At 43.5% G+C, this 19,311-nt stretch overlaps 1 protein-coding gene across 1 annotated transcript; it reads right to left on the bottom strand.

The window, feature by feature from the left end:
• Positions 1-412: 412 nt before the first annotated feature.
• LOC103655842 (anthranilate O-methyltransferase 2-like) lies at positions 413-2,097 on the bottom strand. The gene is made up of 2 exons (XM_023302278.1): positions 999-2,097; positions 413-929 (listed from the first exon to the last, which is right to left on the bottom strand). The coding sequence occupies exons 1-2, from the start codon at positions 1,794-1,796 to the stop codon at positions 552-554; spliced, it is 1,176 nt and encodes a 391-aa protein (XP_023158046.1). The 5' UTR covers positions 1,797-2,097; the 3' UTR covers positions 413-551.
• Between the last annotated feature and the right edge of the window lie 17,214 nt (positions 2,098-19,311).

Raw genomic sequence — 19,311 nt, 5'->3', positions numbered from 1 at the left:
GAAGCTGAACTAAAGGGTTTAAATTTTCTGTCACTACTTTGAAAACAACTTTTTACAAATACAAATTAACATAAGATTAAAATAGTCAAGTATTATAATAAACGAAATAAAAAATATTTTTAATTCTAAAATAATAAAAAATAGAACAGTAAAATTGATGTATTAATTAATATATTAATGAAGTGATAAGACAAATAGAAAATAAAATGGGACTAAAAATAATTGATGTTAAGATAAATGAAATAAATTTTAATAAAAAATTATATAACTAGTGGAGTCTAGTATTTGTAAAAAATTAGGAACATAAATGTGAAATCGGTTTTTAAATTAGATACATGGAATATGACATATATTTAAACAAAGTACATATAAACATTATATATAGTTTGTCCACAACAGCAACTTATATCAGTTTGAATCAATCGACTTTTAGTTTTTTTAAACTAGAGAATTTACAACAACTTTTCATTAGTAGACAAGTCGTATAGCAGGCTTTTCATAGTTCACAGACCCACCGTTAAGTTAATGCCACTTATCACTAGCTTGGTCCTTTATTTGGCGCGCCTCGCCTCAAGAGAAACGACGATGACAGGGTACTTGGTCTTCACTTTTTGGAGGTGCACCGCAACATTATTGGCATGCAGCTCGAAGAGATCGTCGAGTATGTGCTCGCCAAAGTGGCCCGCGATGAGGGGTCCGATCACGGCCCTGATGGTCCTGGCTACGTTGACGCCGCTCTGGACGGCGGCGTCTTCGTTCATCTCCATCTCCATGTCGTCGTCGTCATGTGGATCCAAGTTGGTCTCGAAGAGCTGGATGTGGGTGACGTCGAACGCCTGGCTCCGCGCGATCACGTCTGTCACCTCGTCCATCGATGGCGCGTAGAACGGCAGGTTGAAGGAGTCGAGCTTCTCCTTCTCCACACGGCCCTGCCATCCATGCATGCAATAATACATCAAGAAGGTGACCTAGTAGAAGGGGAAGAGAAGAGAAGAAACCTGTTTAACGAGTGACTGGAGAGCCTGCGCGAGGAGCCCCCACGTGTAGCTGAGCTCGCCACGGAGCACGTCCTTGCTCTTCCTGCCCAGGAACGTCAGCACCATGTGGCCACCGGTCACGAGCTCCGTGTGGCGTAGCCTGAGGAACAGCGACAAGTCCTCCTGGAACTGCCTCCTGTACAGGGCCACCACCGCCGGCGGCGTGGTCTCCCAGATGTAGATGTGGCCCTCGTTGAGGACGGCGCCGCCGGTGAGCTCGTCGGGGACCTTGGAGCGCCACATGAGGCAGTAGGAGGAGTGGAAGAGGTGGACGGAGCGGTCCGGGAACAGCCGGGTGTAGAAGGAGCCCGGTAGCCCGGCGACGTAGTACGGCGGCAGCAGCGGTTTCTCCCGCCGGTCCTTGGCGGCCAGCGTCTTGAACTGCTCCAGGGACCGGAAGACGAGATTGAAGTCGTTCCCGGGGAGGTCGTTTAGGAAGATCTGCACGTGCTGCGGTTGGCCGCCGCCGCCGACCACCATCATGGTCGTGGCCAGCTCGTGTCGGCAGTCGGCCACCGCTCCGAGTACCTCGGAGACGATGAGCAGAGTGTTGGGCCCCGACGAGCAGCCGAGGTCCGCGACGACCATGGCGCCACCGCCGGATCCTGCGGAGATGAGAGACAAGGCGTGCGCCGCCGTCACGGCCTTGTGCAGCACCGGCCTCGTCTTGAGTATGGACTTCTCCTGGACCCTGGAGTTGGAGGCGTAGCTGTCCTCGCCGTCGCCCCGGCTCATGTGGAAATCGCGCTCTACCTTCATGATGGCTAGCTAGCCTGCAGCTTTCGCTAGCTAACCATCGCATAAATATTGTATCAAAAAAGTCGACAAAGCTAAGATAAATTGTTTAAAGTCAAGAATACTTACGAAGCCGCCGGCGAGACGACGCGGGCAAGATGGATAGAGACACCGTACCAGACGCGGGCGTGAGGAAGGGCAAGGGCACTCGCCGGAGAGGACGACGGCGTGTGCTTCGAGGCGGCCGGCTGCAGGTGCTCCAAGGCGGGACGGCGGCGAACAGAACAGAGAGCGCGGGCGTATCACGTATGCATGAAAATTGAAACATCGTCTAGCTCCGTTATCTTAAAATATATTATACCTGACGGCTCTACTAATAGCCATCGGACATTATGTCCGATGGCCGCTATATACCGTCAGACATAATATAATGGCAAATGGTTTTCTATGAAGTCGTCGAACAGTATAGACCGTAGGACATTTCTCGTTTTCCTGTTGTGAAACGGATAAATATCGTAGCAAAATAATTCAAAATATTGCAAGTGCAGCACGCCGGACTTGATCCGGACTCACGGTCGCCCTTGCCGCACTTAACGTACGCCGCCACATGCTGGTAGTAGCAGGCTGCTACGTACTGGTGGTTGACTTTATACAAAGGCATCATGCTGTTGTCATAGAAGCTCCAACTAACTTATATATATGTCTAATACTGTGAGGATGTCAAGGACTTGATCTAGCTGCTGTAGTGCTGTGAAACTAATGGGGTCTCTAGCTCACACAACAGCACTGTACATCAGTCTCTCTCTCATCAAACAAGCAGGATGTTTCTTGTTTTCCCTAGTTTTTGTCATGGTTGTCATGCATGGTTTTCAGTATTATATAGCCCTTGTTCATGGCCCTAGTATGATTCATAAGAAGACACATATTTGATGTGCCAATCAAATGCTGGGACTGGGATGAGAGCAGCCTGCGTGCATCCAGGTTGTGCAGGACGCAGGCGTTTTAGGCGTGCATTCGAGAAATAATAAAAACAAGCACTACTGTGCTTCTATATGAAAAAAAAAAATCTTACTGTTCATCATTACTTAGGGTTTAGTGTTTGGAGTTTAGTTTGCCGCGTCACAAATGAGCTTTATTCGATTTGATGTGACGCGTTTCATCTCGTTTGATGCAAGACATACGGTTTTTATAGACACTAGCAAATGTTTAACGTGTTCTCAAAGGAGGGGTGGCGCATTCACGTAGGTGTGGGAAGAAATATACTCTCTCCATCCCATAGAATAAGACATAATTTTTGGTAGTCTTTAGAGTAAAACTTTTACCACTATTTTTTAAAAATATATCATCAATAAATACAAATTGACTATCATATTAAAGTATTTCTGAATACAAATTCAAGTGTATAACAAGTGTACACTAAAATATATATTTTTGGCTGAATTTTTAGTCAAAAGTTTTAAAACATTGCATTTAAAAAAACATGCATACATTATTTTATGGTACAGAGGGAGTATATGATTTGTGGATAGGAGATAGAGAATCGAGTGTTAGTTATGTGTTTGGCAGACATACATGGCAGGGGCGAGCCTATGCAGAAGCAAAGGTATTCAATTGAATACCCATTATTTTCTGGCAATAAAATTTTGTATATATATACATATTATGTTTATACATTAAAATATTATAAAAATATAAAATAACACTGTTTTACAGCTATTTGTTCTAAACTTCGCTTTTCGTTGGACTTTTTATTTCCCTACTGTGCGACTAGGGATAACAATCACGTGGTTAGGACACAGTATATGGTTTACAAATCCATAACTATGACACAGTATATGCATGTACGTTCGTAGGTATAGATCTGTACTAATGTTAGATACACATCGGGTAACAGGTATGGATACTGTATATCCATACCCACGAAAGATTTACCAATAAATACCTTATTATATTAATACACATACTTGTGGATAACAAATTATACCATATATGTGTCCGATGGATAATTATCTATTTTCCATAGATAACAAATTTAGGTTGTCAAAAAATCGTGTCCACTAAAATTCCGAATACCCATCCTCGAAATCCTGAGCCCACCCCTGATACATGATGCATTTGGGAATGATATAGTTTCTAGTCTACTAGTACAAGATTGATTCATTTTGCTCATGTTTATGATTTTTATGGTTAAAAATATGGACATAGTGTAATTTATTTTTACCGTCTAGTTTATTAAATCTAGCATCAGTAAAAGTCCATCAATTTGTGGTTTTCTTAACTTAGCGCTACTATAGATAATTTGAAAATTTTAAATTTTACAAATGATCTCAAGTGGATATGGTGCAAATAAAAGTTATAGTATTCAAATGATCTATAATTTTATAGTTGACTATTTTTCATTTAAAATTATGTAGGACTCAAAATTATATTTTAAGATTAACCATATTAAAATTTATATATTTTTTAGTTTTCCAAACTACCTCAGAAGAAAAAGAAAAGCAAAGTTATATATCTCGGTGAGATCTAAAACTTCATAGTTGAAACTTTTTCCATTTCAAATAGTTTAGGACTTCAAATGCTCATGTCATAATCTGCTAGGGTTAATACTAAGGAACTATTTTTTCTATCAAGCCACAACCGCTCCTCTATCAAGAGTCCACTTGGTCTTATGAGCCAGCTTGGATCAAAGAACATGTCCAAACCTCAATTCTACTAGAGATAATTCTCACCACTCTAGTGAGGCAAGCACAAAACCCCTCACAATCAAATACTAGACTTCTTCACAATCTTCTAGAAGAGCTCAACAATGTTGCATTGCCAAGTTGTTTAGAAGGTGGTTACCTCCAAGAGTAGTAAGCTTGACCTTGCTTTATGATCTCTCTAAGTTACCCATAGCCCAAACAATTTATGCAATGCACTAGGGTGCTCCCAATCTTACTAGAATACAACCACTCAGCAATCTGAGTGAGAGAGGGGAGAGGGAAGGCTCAAGTATGCTCAAGAAGTGGTCCAAAATGACCAAGAGAATGTGCCCAACCCCAAGCACCAAGTATATATACCCCTCTCTCCAAAAAAAACTACCCATTACAATAAATTCTCATGAAAACAGGGCATTAACACATTGACCACATTACAAGACCCAAACATTCCGCACTTGAATCACAACACCCATAAACACATTAAATGCGTGTCAGAGCACTCAAAAATTGAATGGCGGACAATTCGTGACATAGTAGCAGACAGTCCATCGTTCAAAACCCTCGAAGCACAGAAGCTCTACCAAACTATAGACGGAGAAGAAAATAATCGATGGGTAGTCCACACCCTAGTCCCGGACAGTCTACCATTCACCAGAGAAAAACAACAGAAGCTGTCTAGATTCTACCTAGTTGCACGCTCATAATAGTGGATGCTTAGTGTCCCATGGCAAATAGTCCACGACAAAAAATACAAGTTTTGTCCACTTTCACCAAGTATAACGGTGGATAGTCCACGCCCTAGGGGCGTGCAGTCAGCCATAGACTTTTAAAGTCCATGATAGAATCACACAAGTTATGTTCACTTTCAATATTATAACAACGGACAATCCACGCCTCATGGGTGGACTGTCTGTAGTACACAATTTTAGTACTCATTTTCAAAGAGATTTTTTGCTTGATCTCATTGAAAACCGCAATGATGTTAGCCCACATGCAAATATATCAACTATACAAACAATGATGCACTAGAGACCTATCAAGTAAAACAATTGATATCTATTGATAGTACGACTATCTAGCCTACTAACTTAGTCATTTTTTAATCTGTAAGCACCTTTTGACCAATAAAACAAAGAAACCTATAGTTACACCTTTGCCTTGAATAATGTAGCTGCCGCGAGCACCCATTGGTCGAGGTCATTGCATGGCTTGAAGTGCATGTGGCGTGCTCAGACCATATAATAGGTAAGGGCCTACTAGAGCCCGAGAGCATGGGATCCTAGGAACCACACAGTAGTCAATGGAGAAAGTCCTTAAGGAAGTCCACACAAGGGTTCTGAAGCCCTTTTAAGGAGGATGGAGCCTTTCAGGGAGACTAGATCCCTCTCAGGGAGGTCCAGGGGCATAGTGGGACCTTAGGGACATGTGGCGTTGCTAGACCCCGCTAAGGGCATGTTTGGGTAATCTTGGATTGGAGTGGATTGAGGTGGTATAAGGTGTATTAAAGTGTAATATGAACTAATTTCCCTTTTAATCTCTAAAATACACTTCAATCCACTTCAATTCCTTTTTACCCAAACAAGGCCTAAAGGCAAGGGCCAACAAGGAAACATGACGCAAACGAACCCACCCAATAGGTTAGCGAGGGCCATGCAGAGGAGTGCTTGATAAAGGCTTACATGGCAAGGGATCCCCTGGTCCTGCCACATGGCGGGGGTCCTAGTCTTGTATTGTCTTGTCTCTTTGGGGTCTTGTCGACTTTGCCCACCTCAAAGATGGGTCCCATAGCCTGTACTACTACACATTCCTAGTTTGGTTGTAGTGCCTAGGTTACCCATATCCAGGAGTGTTAATAGTGGCCTCCAAGCCCATCGCAGGCTTAGAGGCTGCGAGTGGAGCCAAGTACCCCAAACGATAACTATGCGGAAGATAAAACATTGGAGCCAAACCAATGTGTTTCCTGAACCATCAGGGTCTGCAACGGCGCATGATCTCTGATTTGGTGGGGCTTCGTGCACCTCCCTCGGGTTATGCATGGAATTCTTGAGCCCACGTGGTGCCCCTAGGACCCATGCAGTGAGTGGATATAAATGTGGCATCAGTCCAACCACGTGGAGTTACCAAGTGCTTGAGCCCTTGCTCTCTTCATGCAACTGTGGGGTACCATGGAACCGAGTACCCTGAGAAGCCTGCTATAAACCCTAAATATGGCATTAAGGAATTTAGTTAGTCCTTTTATCATTTGAGGAATAATACTAGAACTTATTTGAAGTTGTGTTCTATTATTGAGACATGTTACTTTTAATAAATGCTAAATACATAAAAATATAAAATAAAATAATAGTTGCATCCATGCTGAGATTTTGATTGAGCATCTAAGTGTTAATTAGTTTAATACTTAAAACCAAAATTTATGAATTTGAGTTGAAAAGAGGATGGAAAGGAAAACTAGAATAAAAAATACTACAGTCGCATGGGCCGACTTGCCCTACACTACCGGACACAGCTCCTTTGCCGAGTGTAACACTCGGCAAAGAACGCTCGACGAACTGTACATCGGCAACAACCTCTTTGCCGAGTACTTTTTGTGGGGCACTCGGCAAAGAATTTGCCGAGTGCCATTTGACACTCGGCAAAGAAAAGTCGCCGTCACGGCGCCAAGTGACGGTGACAGATCCTTTGCCGAGTGTCCTCTTTGGCACTCGGCAAAGAGGCCAATTTTGCCGAGTGTCTGCTATCACGGCCGTCGGCAAAGACGGCTCCAGTGGGCCCCACCGCCAGTCCCTGTGCCGAGAGCTTTCGTAGGCACTCGGCAAAGGAGGCTTCTTTGCCGAGTGTCTAGTGGACTGGCACTCGGCAAAGAGCCCTCCAGTGGGCCCCTTTGCCAGTTCCTTTGCCGAGTGCCTTGACCACATCACTCGACAAAGATGGCTTTACCGGTTCCCAGGTTTCCTTCTTTGCCGAGTGCCATGGTCAGCACTCGACAAAGATGGCTTTACCGGTTCCCAGGTTACCTTTTGTGCCTCGTACATGCTCTTTGGCAGAACGTGATCCTCCGGAAGCAGGCTGCTAATAACTGTCAACAAACTATCGAAGGCGTCTCGACTCATGCTATACTGCGACTTGAACGCCATTATACGCCCAATGGCATCCAGTTGAGAAACCTTTGTCTTGCCGTGAAGGTGTTTCTGTGCCGCGTCAAACATGTCGTAGAATGCCTTTGCGGTCGCCTCTGGCTCGTCCTCCATACGTCCTTCGGCGAACTGTGCCTCGTGATAGTCGTTCAACATGTCCGCTACCCCGGCATCAGCATCGTAATCCTCGACGCGTTGTCTCACCACCTCCTCTCTCGTGCGATGCGCTTCACCATGGAAGATCCACCGAGTATAGTCCGGCGTAAATCCATTCTTCCAAATATGTTCTACCATGGCCTTCTTTGGTTTTCTTTTCCGGTTGTCACATTTGCTGCACGGACAAGGGACTAGACTAGCTCCTTTAGCAGCTTCGCCATATGCCCGTTCCACGAAAGCATCGGTCTTCCTAATCCATTCTGGGGTGACATCATTACGTCGAACGCGACCCGTGTACATCCACTCACGGTCCTCCATCCTCTAACATATATAACCGAGTATAGTTTAATATAGACATGTAATGCATGTACACTACGTTCCTACCTTCTAATAGGTGAGGATAGGTCCTAATCCCACCCGCGGTTGCGTAGATGGAATTAGTTTCCATGCTCTACTCCGATCCGAGATAGAATTTCGGCAGCACCTCCCCGATGTTCTCCGGATACACGTCCTGGCAGGGAGAGTGTACTGTCCGGAGAACAACAGGGAGGTGACGCCGAAACTCTGTCTCGAACCGGAGTAGAGCATGGAAACTAACACCATCTACGCAACCGCAGGCTGTCCAAAAAACGTGGACAATTCGAAACTGATACATTTGTAGATATGCAAAGATCTGCATATCTACACCGTATCTCTTTCGAACGGGAGACGCCTAACTGGGTTACGTGATCTATGACCATGATGCAGAAATAGAGGTTATACCTAGGGTGGCGGTGGAGTCAGGCTAGCGGGGCTGTGGCGGGTTGGTGCAGTGACGACGCGACGCGGTGCAGGTAGACCTGCAGTGGCTAGGAAGACAAGTATCTTCTCTGTAAAAAATAAACAAGCATATCAAAAAAATCGGCAGCACTTCCCCTGTACGGGGAGGTTTCCAAAACCTGCAAATAGATCTAACAGCACGATGGCTGACACGCACATATACAAACGACACGATGAATGCAAGTCACATCTAAGTGGCATCCATATCCACCATCACACATATTTCAACGGCATCCATATCCACCATCACATTATGCCAAATTAACACAAATAGTATAAATTCTCTAAACACACATACTAAACTAATTAAACTCACTAAAGTCACTATATTCACTAAAAACATATAGTATAAACTCACTAAACACACATACTAAACTAATTAAACTCACGAAAATCACTAAATCCACTAAACACATATACTATAAACTCAATAAATACATACTAAACTAATTAAACTTATTATACTCACTACGGCGGTGGGCGCGACGACGGCGAGCGAGCGGGTGAGTGAGTGAGAGTGAGACGACGGCGGCAACCAAACTCACGGGCGCGGGAGGCCGGCGGCGGTGGTCGCCACGGGCGCGCGACGACGGTGGCGCGACGACGGCGGTGGGCGCGGCGGTGCTCGCCACGGGTGCGAGCGGGTGGCGGCGCGACGGCGGCGAGCGAGCGGGTGAGTGAGTGAGAGTGAGAGAGAGAGATAGTGAGTGAGGGCGCCGTAACAGCTATTAAAACGTTCTTTGCCAAGTGCCCACGATCCGGCACTCGGCAAAGATTTTTTAAAATTAAAAAATAAACTTTGCCGAGTGCCGGATCTCGGGCACTCGGCAAAGACGCCTTTGCCGAGTGCTAGCTGTAGAGCACTCGGCAAAGATGTGTTCTTTATACTTTGCCGAGTGCCAACAGACAGGCACTCGGCAAAGCCGCCTTTGCCGAGTGCTAACTGGACAGCACTCGGCAAAGTATATTTTTTTTATTTTTGGCAACCAAACTTTTTGTGGTGTGTTCTTACACTATGTAGACCTACAAGTACCATTTTGGTACAATTATAAAAGTGTTTTCTATAGCTAGTAGATTTAGTTCGTTTATTTGAATTTCTTCGAAAAAATCACATTTGAACTGCAGGTCACTCGAAACTTGGGAAACCGTGCATGCAAAAATGATACCCGTCCTATTTAGCACAAGTTACGACCGATTCCAGGAGCGGACCGGAAACTTCGAGCAACATGCTCACTAAACATGACCATGAACTTGCCATTCACATGTTTAAAAATTGTATAAAACACAAACAAAGTCCGAAAATCATGAGACTTGTCCACGTGTCATGATATCATATATGTAGAGTCTGTGATAAAAAATTGAGAATGTTTGGACAAAGTTGTGAGACACTATGTGTAGAAACCTAAGATAACTACACATGAAATCATAGAGTTTCAATGTGGATCTCTTAGGTTTGTACACATAGTGCGTTACAGCTTTCTCGAAACTTTTTCAAATTTTTATCACAACCTCTACATATGATATCATGACACGTGGACATGTTTCATGATTTTCTGACTTTGTTTCTGTTTTATACAATTTTTAAACACCTAGATGGCAAGTTCACGATCATGTTGAGTGAGTATGGTGCTCGAAGTTTCCGGTCCGCTCCTGAAATCGGTCGTAACTTGTGCTAAGTAGCATGGATATCATTTTTGCATGCACGGTTTTCCAAGTTTCGAGTGACCTGCAGTTCAAATCTGAATTTTCCGAAGAAATTCAAATAAACAAACTAAATGTACTAGCTATAGAAAACACTGTTATAATTGTCCCAAAATGGTACATGTAGGTCTACATAGTGTAGGAACATACCACAAAAAGTTTGGTGACCAAAATAAAAAAAATAAAAATATGCTTTGCCGAGTGTCTACATAGGACACTCGGCAAAGACCCTCTTTGCCGAGTGCCAGATATTTGACACTCGGCAAAGACTGACGATCGTCAGTTGTAGACGGCCGCTAACGGCCCTTTGCTGAGAGCCATATTTGTCGAGTGCTTGACGCTCGGCAAAGCAGTCTTTGCCGAGTGCTTGGCTGTGCCGAGTGTCCTGCACTCGGTAAATAAGCTCTTTATCGAGCGCAGGACTTTGCCGAGTGCGGCGCTCGGCAAAGTCGGCTTTGCCGAGTGCCCGATAAAAGGCACTCGGCAAAGCCGCCGGCACTCGGCAAAGAGCCGAATTCCGGTAGTGCTAGCTAGCCCAGTTCGTCTAACACCAACGGGCCCACCGAACCCGCCGTTGCGCCGAACTCGTCGTTGCCAATGTCGATAGGTGGGCCTGACCTGTCGGCCACTCTGGCACGCGGTAGCCTCATTGGATTGTGGGGACCCATGGTCAGCCCCTTCGCCCGCGCACTCGCACAGAGAGCTCGCTCACGCGGCGAACGCTGGAACAAACACCGCACGGATCCCGTGAATTCCGTTACAGTGACCCCAAACCGACCTACTGGGAGCTACAAGATCGTAGTATGCCATGGTCCCGTCCCCCCTTTCCGTCATCATGACCCGTCACTGAGAGGGAGCTATAAGAACTTCTATGATTTCATGTGTAGGATTCTTAGGTTTCTACACATAGTGCGTGATAATTTTCACGAACCATTCTCAAATTTGTATCATAGGCTCTACATATGATATCATGACATGTCGACAAGTTTCATGATTTTCTGACTTTATTTGTGTTTTATACAATTTTTAAATAAGTGGATGGCAAGTTCACGGTCAAGTTTAGTGAGCATGGTGCTCGAAAATCCCGGTCCGCTCCTTAAATCGATCATAACTTGTGTTAAATAACATGGATACCATTTTTGCATTCATGGTTTTACATTTTCGAGTGACTTGTTGTTAAAATCTAAATTATCTGAGTAAATTCAATTAAACGAACAAAATCTAATAGTTATATCAAACACTTTTATAATTATGCTAAAATAGGACTTGCAGGTCTACATAGTGTAGGAATATAGTAGAAAAAGTTTGGTTGGGAAAAGAAAAAAAATAAAAATATACTTTGCCGAGTTCTAAAGGCCCGCGTTTGGCAAAGTTAACGACTGTTAGATATAGATGGCTGTTGATGGCCCTTTGCCGAGTATCTCCGTTCGCCGAGTGTTTGGCACTCGGCAAAGTGGTCTTTGACAAGTGTCGTCTATCTCGTAAGTCATAACCAGTGGCGGAGCTATGTAAAATCGACGTCCCGGGCCATTTTATAAAAAATGAAGGTTACTTTTAATAGTTGTCCAATATATTATACGACTAAATATATCACTAAAATTATAATGTACCACAATATATGTTGGAGACTTGTTCTCAAATACTATGAATCAAGAACAAGGCAACACAAAAGAAGGTTAAATGGTTAATGCCCTTCGTCCTTCGAAACATTATTTCCCTTGGAATATAACGATCTTCGGACGAAGGTCATGAAGGACATACCTTCATCATTATGATATATGATAGTGTTAATGGGAAACATATGAAATACAAAAGATAGCACAAACATTTATATATTATTATTAAACCATCTCTATTTTATTAACACAGAAAAATAGAAATGACATTAAATTACAAGTGTACCTTTGGCTTGAATGAAAGCAAAAGTACAAGGGTGATGTGTCCGTGATTACCGGATCACGTGAACAGTACCGGGATACTGTTCACCTATTTATAGGCACATGATGCAACCTGCGCAAAATTACATTTATGTCCTTTACAATCAACTACAATAATGACACAAAACATCATGGGTCTTTAAGGCAATTCATCTTTAAGTCGGTTCGATCCTTCATCTTGAGATTTGTCTTTGTGCCGAAGCTGTACAGATAATAGCTTCGGCGCTTGCTTCTGAGAAGACCTTTCGAAGGTGTTCTTTTTAGGATCTTCGGCTACAAAGCATACCCCCAACAGTAGCCCCTTCGCGGTGCTAGATCGTTTTTCGTAACGAGCTTGATCCGTGAAAAAGTATTCTAAACTTCGGGACGCCGAAGATCCAGAAAACACCTTCCCTGAGCTCGTTGGCGAGAAACGATTAAAATAATCGTCGCGCGCGCCCCCCATCTTGTACCAATTGCGCGCGCGCCAGCGATTCACCTTCTCGGACTCTGCGGCCCACCGTTCAGTGAGTGCGGGTGACTGCTTGTTCGGTGCTGGGGATCTTGCCGATTCACCTTCCCACCTGCGGCACTATATAAACAGACGGGTAGGTGTGAAGTTACCACGACATTCATTGTTATCGCACTGTTTTGCTGCCAAATTTTTAGTCATAGTCGAAGCTTAATCATCGTGCTCAAACGAAACTTCGCTTGTGTTTCTGCTTCGAAACAAGAGTAAGAGCTTCGGAGAAAACAAAAAAGTCAACAAAAAACTTCAAGTCATAATCAAAATGGCTAGAGTTTGCTCTACTGCTCGGGTCGATCGTGAGGGAGACGAGACCGAAGCTGCTGACACTGTTCCTATTTCGGAAGCAATGAAGCGCTCTGGGTTGGTAACACCGGAGGACATGCCTGCTGCCGAAGATATCCCTGCTGCCGAAACAGAACGGACTGTTGTTGAAGAAACTGATTCCTAAGATGACTACAGTAGCGCAGTGCCGAGCAAACCTAGCCACCTGGACTTCGGAAAGTCCACCATCTCTGAAGCTGATTTTCCTAAGATGGTGAAGTTGGGCTATCTTAGTGAAGCAAAAAAGGAATTGATTCGTTTTGGTGGAGAAGAAACTATCCCGAAGCCGGGAAAAAATGAAGTGGTGGTTTTCAAAAGTCTTTTTAAAGCTGGTTTAAGATTTCCTCTGAACAAGATGATTGCTGGTGTGTTGAAGAAATATGGGATCTGCCTTCATCAACTGACGCCTAACGCTATCGTTAGGCTCAGTGTTTATATCTGGGCCCTCCGAAGCCAGGGGTGGAACCATTCTCCGAAGGTTTCTGCCCAGTACACGAACTGCACTACCAAACCAAGGCTAGAGAGGATGGTTTGCATGAAAATTTTGGCTGCTACAACTTTGCTTACCGCAAAACTACAAAGTTCCTAGTGATTAGCTATCGAAGCAAATGGCCAGCAGGGTGGAAATCTGAATGGTTTTATGTCAAAGTTGACGAAGATGAAGATAAATTGGTCCAGAGTCCATTAGAACTGACCTTCGGAGAAACAAGACCCCCATGCAACATGATACAGGGGAGCCCGAGCCAGATTGCTTTGGCTGAATTTCGAGTAATTGCAGATCATATTGGCACTAGAGACTTAGTGCAGGAATTTTTGGCCTTCAGAGTATTTCCTACTATGAAGGAATGGGAAATGTCGAAACTGGAGGGGAGAAGAAGAAAGGGGAGCTTATCCGGTTGCCTTACCACTACAAGTTCAAAAAACATTTCAAAGTACCCTGCCAAGAATGGTTGGATACAATTGAAGTAATGTGCAACGAAATTCTTGGAAATTACTCTAAAAAGAAGATCAATTGATGACAGCGGCCTTCGGCACCCGTCCAAAACGAAGGCTAAACAGGGTAATGGATGCCATAGGATTTGAATATCCTGATTATGAGCGACTGGACAAGGGTGCCGAAGGGCAAAAAAGAAAAAGAGTGGCCAGCGCTTTGAATAAAGACGGCGAAGATCAATCAAAAAAGAAGAAACAAAAATCTGAGGCGAAAGCATTTGCTTCAAAGAAAAGAAAAGACTCGTCCCCAAAACAAAAATCAATTGATGAGGAAGAGAAGACTTCTGCGACATCTTCTGCTGCTGAAATAGAGGAAATCCTAAAGGTAATGACTGAAACTTTGCCTGTCAAACTAAGTCCATTGGGGCTTCATCTGACGAAGCTTTTTCATAAGGAAAAGGAGCCCACAGAAACAAAGGCACCTAAGCCAAAGAGGCAAAGGATTGTTACTGTGACAAAAGTGATTGAAACAACACCGCCAAAGGCTTCAGCTCCGAAGGCGCCTGCTATTGAAAGCGTAACAGCCACCGAAGCTGCACCTTCGGAGGCCGCAGAAGAAGCTGCTGGAGCCACCGAAGATATCAATTTGGAAAGTGTGGCTCTTGATATAGATAAAATTCTGCTAGACATGGTCGCAGAAGAAGCTGCCGGGGCCACCGAAGAGGCTTCGGCCCCAGAGGCCGAGAAAAAGAAAGAAATTGCCAAAGAAACACTAGAAGATGAAATTTTCAATTTTCAAAACTTGGTTGGTCAAGAATTAACAAAAGCCAAAAAAGAAGAATTGAAAGAATATGCCATTTCCTGCGGCTACCGACCAGGGGCACTTCTCTTCGGAGGTGTTGATGATGAGAAGCTAGGCTGCATCCGAGATCAGACCGGAGCAAAGGATATCGGTACTCTATCAAAGAGTATCGGTTTCCCGAAGCTCGAAGCCGATATTAGCCGCTACCGACGACAACACATCGTCGGTAGTTTGTTTTATTCCAATTTCAAGGTAAACAATCTCCCTCTAACTTTTTATTTTCACAAAAAATGTTTTGTAACGAAGGTTATTCGTGTACAGAGTATGCTATTAAGCAAAGCTTTGAGGATGCAACAGGATTTGGAAGACAAAAAGCACGAGGTTATAATTGAAAATTTAGAAAATAAAATAAAAGATCAAACAGCTGCCTTTGAGAAGAAAGAGTTCAAACTCCAGACAACTGAAGGTTTACTATCAGAAGCCGAAGCTAAAATAACAGAACTGAATACGAAGCTTCTCGGTGCCGAACAAGAAAAGCTGAAGCTTAATGGAAAACTTGAGGCTGAAATCCAGAATGGTTTAGCTTTGAAAAAATCATTGATGGACCTTCAAAACAAATGCTTGAAATTCAGCAATCAATGTGTTCAACGGCTGAAGAAGGTGTTTTATTCAGTCGGGGCCAGTAGTGAAGAATTTATTCCTTCGGTTGAAGATCTGCCAGGAGCCTTAGAACACATCAAAGGTGAGATTGATGACCTCGATGATGTTATTGTTGGACACGGCGACTTTTGTGCCCTGGTAGCTTCTCGGGGCACCGCTGCTGCGTTCCTGAAATCTGGCTGTGAGCATGGAAAAATTATCAACAGACCCAATTTCAGCCTATCACCAGCAATTTTAGATGATATTCCTAACCTCGCCCGAAGCGTTGCGAATAAATTTATAAAGGTGATATGGACGAAGGGTGGGCGAGAAAAAGCTAGTGATGAAGCCCGAGATCACCTTAAGCTGGTAACAATACTATACCTTATGATTACCTTTTCCTTTGAATTTTGAATTCAGCTAATAATACTTACATACAGGTTGACCAAGCCGAAGCTGAAGCTGCAAAATAGAAGGAAGAAGCTCCAGAGATGCTGTCGAAGCTCGAGTAGTCTGTAGAAATAGTTCAAAAAACTCCTGTGATAACTTGTATAAAGTATGATGTAATTGAATTTCACTTTGTAATATAATCTTCATTTTCCGTCCATGTATGAAATGCTTTGGTGTGGACGAAATTAATACTTTTGAGCCATAGGCGAAAAACACCTTCCCTTCTTTACGTACACAGCGAAGCACAAAATTGCCTTTTTTCTGAAACCTTCTCTTTCGAGGCCGAAGCAAGTTTGTATGTTAGTCTGATGATAATCCTATGTATGTCTAAGTTAATGTTTATGAATACAAATGTATGATGTAATGTATCGTGCAAATGAATGTTTGAAGACACATATGAAATCATAATATCAAGTCTTTGCCGTTTATTTTTTGGCTTCACCGCTTATTTTTCGGTGTATCAGCGCTGACTTTTCGCTGTAAGCCTCCCTTAGGAGCTTCTTCGCCTTTTACTTCGGCGGAATCAGCGTTGACTTTTCGCTGTAAGTCTCCCTTAGGAGCTTCTTCGCCTTTTACTTCGGCGGAATCAGTGTTGACTTTTCGCTGTAAGCTCTGCATTCCCTTAGTAATGACTTTTGAGCAGAAAACTTACACTGCGCTCCGTTAGGAACGACTTTTTTGTAGCTTCGTCGTGCTCTGCATCCCCTTAGGGACGACTTTTGAGCTTCTCCTTGTTTTCTTTTCTTTTTTCTTTGCACTCGATGGTGCATTCTCAGCTTTTATATTTACATCTTTGGGGGATATTGCTCTTATAGAGCTGAAATAAGAAAAAAGAGAAATTACATGCTATGGCCCCATTAAAAACCTTTCTCCCCCTTTGGAAAGGAAAAGGGTGCCATAGGAAAGGGTAGAAAAAATTACATCAATCTAGACATAATATCGCCGAAGCTCATCCGCGTTCCATGATCTAGGAATGTCATTGCCATCCATATCCTTCAATCTGTAGGAACCAGGTCTTGACGAAGATACTACCAGAAAAGGTCCTTCCCATTTCAGTTGTAACTTGCCTACTGTGTCTGGGTTGGCGACTCTCCGAAGTACCAAGTGTCCTGGCTTAATATTTTTTAGCCGAACCTTTCTGTCACACCATTTTATTGTTTCGGCTTGATATTTGTTGATATTCTCTATAGCTTGAATCCTGATCCCTTCTATGGCATCTTTTGCCACAGAATAATCAGCTTCATCTTCTGTCGAAGCCATTGTTCTTATTGATCCCGCTTTAGCTTCTTCTGGGGTTATTGCTTCGTCACCAAACAACAATTTGAATGGTGTAAAACCTGTTGACCTTGATATTGTTGTGTTGTGGCTCCACACCACTTTAATTAATTCGTCCGGCCACTTCCCCTGGGCTGTTTGAAGATTAACTTCATTATTCCTGTCATTATGATGCCATTAGCCCTTTCAACAAGTCCATTTGACTCCGGATGCCGAACTGAAAAATGGATCTTCGTGCTAATTTGTTCACAAAATTCTCTGAAAGCTTCGGCATCAAACTGTGTTCCGTTGTCCATGGTAATGGCCTTCGGCACTCCGAAGCGACAAACAATATTTTGCCAGAAAAACTTTTGAACAGTAACCGAAGTTATTGTGGCTAAAGGCTTTGCCTCAATCCATTTAGAAAAATATTCCACTGCCACTACAACATATTTCAAATTCCGTTGTGCTGGTGGGAGTGGGCCTAGCAAATCAAGGCCCCATCTTTGCAATGGCCAAGTGGGCTGTATTAATTGTGTTAGAGACGAAGGTTGTTTTTGATCTCTTGCACATTTTTGACAACCTTCACATTTTTGGACTAATTCTGCTGCATCCGAAGCTGCCTTCGGCCAATAGAATCCTTGACGAAAAACTTTACCCAACAGAGGCCTGGATCCAATGTGAGATCCACACAGGCCTACATGTATTTCTTTCATCAGATCTATACCTTCAGCTCTGGATAGACATTTAAGTAATGGAGAACAGACTCCTTGCTTGTATAACTCCCCTTCTATTATTACATATGGACGTGCTCTCGCCGCTATTCTCTTTTGATAAGCTTCGTCATCTGAAAGAAAATTGCCCTGGAGAAAAGAAATGATCTCGGTTCTCCAATCTTCGCTATAAACAGGAGATATATTGAGCACTGCTCTTTCAAGAAGGTCAACCGAAGGTGCTTTTATTGTTTCAAAAAAAAACTTCCGAAGGTAATGGCAGCCCCTGTGCTGCTGACTTGGCTAGTAGATTAGCATGTTCATTTTCTCCTCGTGGAATATTCTTAACAGAGAACCCTTCGAAGTTGGCTTCAAGTCTTCGAACTGTATCCAGGTATTTTTCAAGCTTCGGATCTCTTGCTTTGCAACTTTTGTCAACATGGCCAGAAATAACTTGGGAATCGGTTTTGAGGACCGCCCTTCTTATCCCCATTGCTTTCAACTTCCGAAGACCCAAAAGCAAAGCCTCGTATTCAGCGATATTATTTGTACAACTAAAATCAAGTTTCACTGCGTAGCATGTTCTAGCTTTGAAGGTGCAATTAAAACGGCAGCTGCACCTGCCCCGAAGGTTCCCCAAGAACCATCGCAGAATACTGTCCAAGCTTCGGCATCTTTACTCGCTTCTTCCTGAGCCCCTGGCGTCTAGTCAGCAATGAAGTCTGCTAACGCCTGGGACTGAATCGAAGATCTATGCACATAATCAATGCAAAACTCATTGAGTTCCGCAGCCCATTTTCCAACCCTTCCGGTAGCTTCTCTATTTCTCATAATATCCTTCAATGGTTGTGAAGAAGGGACAATTATATTTTATGCTTGAAAATAATGCCGAAGCTTCTTGGAAGCCATCAAAACAGCATACAGCACCTTCTCCAATTCTGTATATTTTTTCTTTGATAAACTAAGAACTTCGGAGACGAAGTATATTGGGGCTTGCTTTTTGACTTGCCCTTCAAGCTTCTCTTGGACAAGTGCCGCACTTACCGCTGAGTGCGAAGCTACCACATATAACAACAGAGGAGCCCCTGGCGTTGGTGCAGTTAATGTCGTTAGGTCTATCAAATACTGCTTCAGCTCGTCGAAGGCTTTCTGCTGAGTTGGTCCCCATTGAAAAACTTCGGCTGACTTCAGCACTTCAAAAAATGGTAGATTTCTCTCTGCTGATCTAGATATTAATCGGTTCAGAGATGCAAGTCTTCCCGTCAGTCGCTGAGCCCCCTTCTTTGTGCTTGGTGGTTCCATTCGAAGAATAGCTTCGATTTTATTTGGATTAGCCTCAATCCCTTTTGTTGAAACTAGGCAACCAAGGAATGTCCCCTTCTTTACTCCGAAAACACACTTTTCTAGATTCAGTTTTAGACCGGCCTGTCTAAAATTAGCGAAGGTCTCCTGCAGATCAGCAATGTGATTTTC

Source organism: Zea mays, chromosome 4 (genome assembly GCF_902167145.1).
Source record: "Zea mays cultivar B73 chromosome 4, Zm-B73-REFERENCE-NAM-5.0, whole genome shotgun sequence".
Lineage (NCBI taxonomy): Eukaryota > Viridiplantae > Streptophyta > Magnoliopsida > Poales > Poaceae > Zea > Zea mays.
This window is presented reverse-complemented; position numbering and strand designations above follow the sequence as displayed.

Coding starts and splice junctions, on each gene's coding strand:
- LOC103655842 (XM_023302278.1), bottom strand. CDS start 1,796: ATGAAGGTAGAGCGCGATTTCCACATGAGCCGGGGCGACGGCGAGGAC. Junction 930..998: donor TCCAGTCACTCGTTAAACAG/GTTTCTTCTCTT, acceptor CATGGATGGCAG/GGCCGTGTGGAGAAGGAGAA.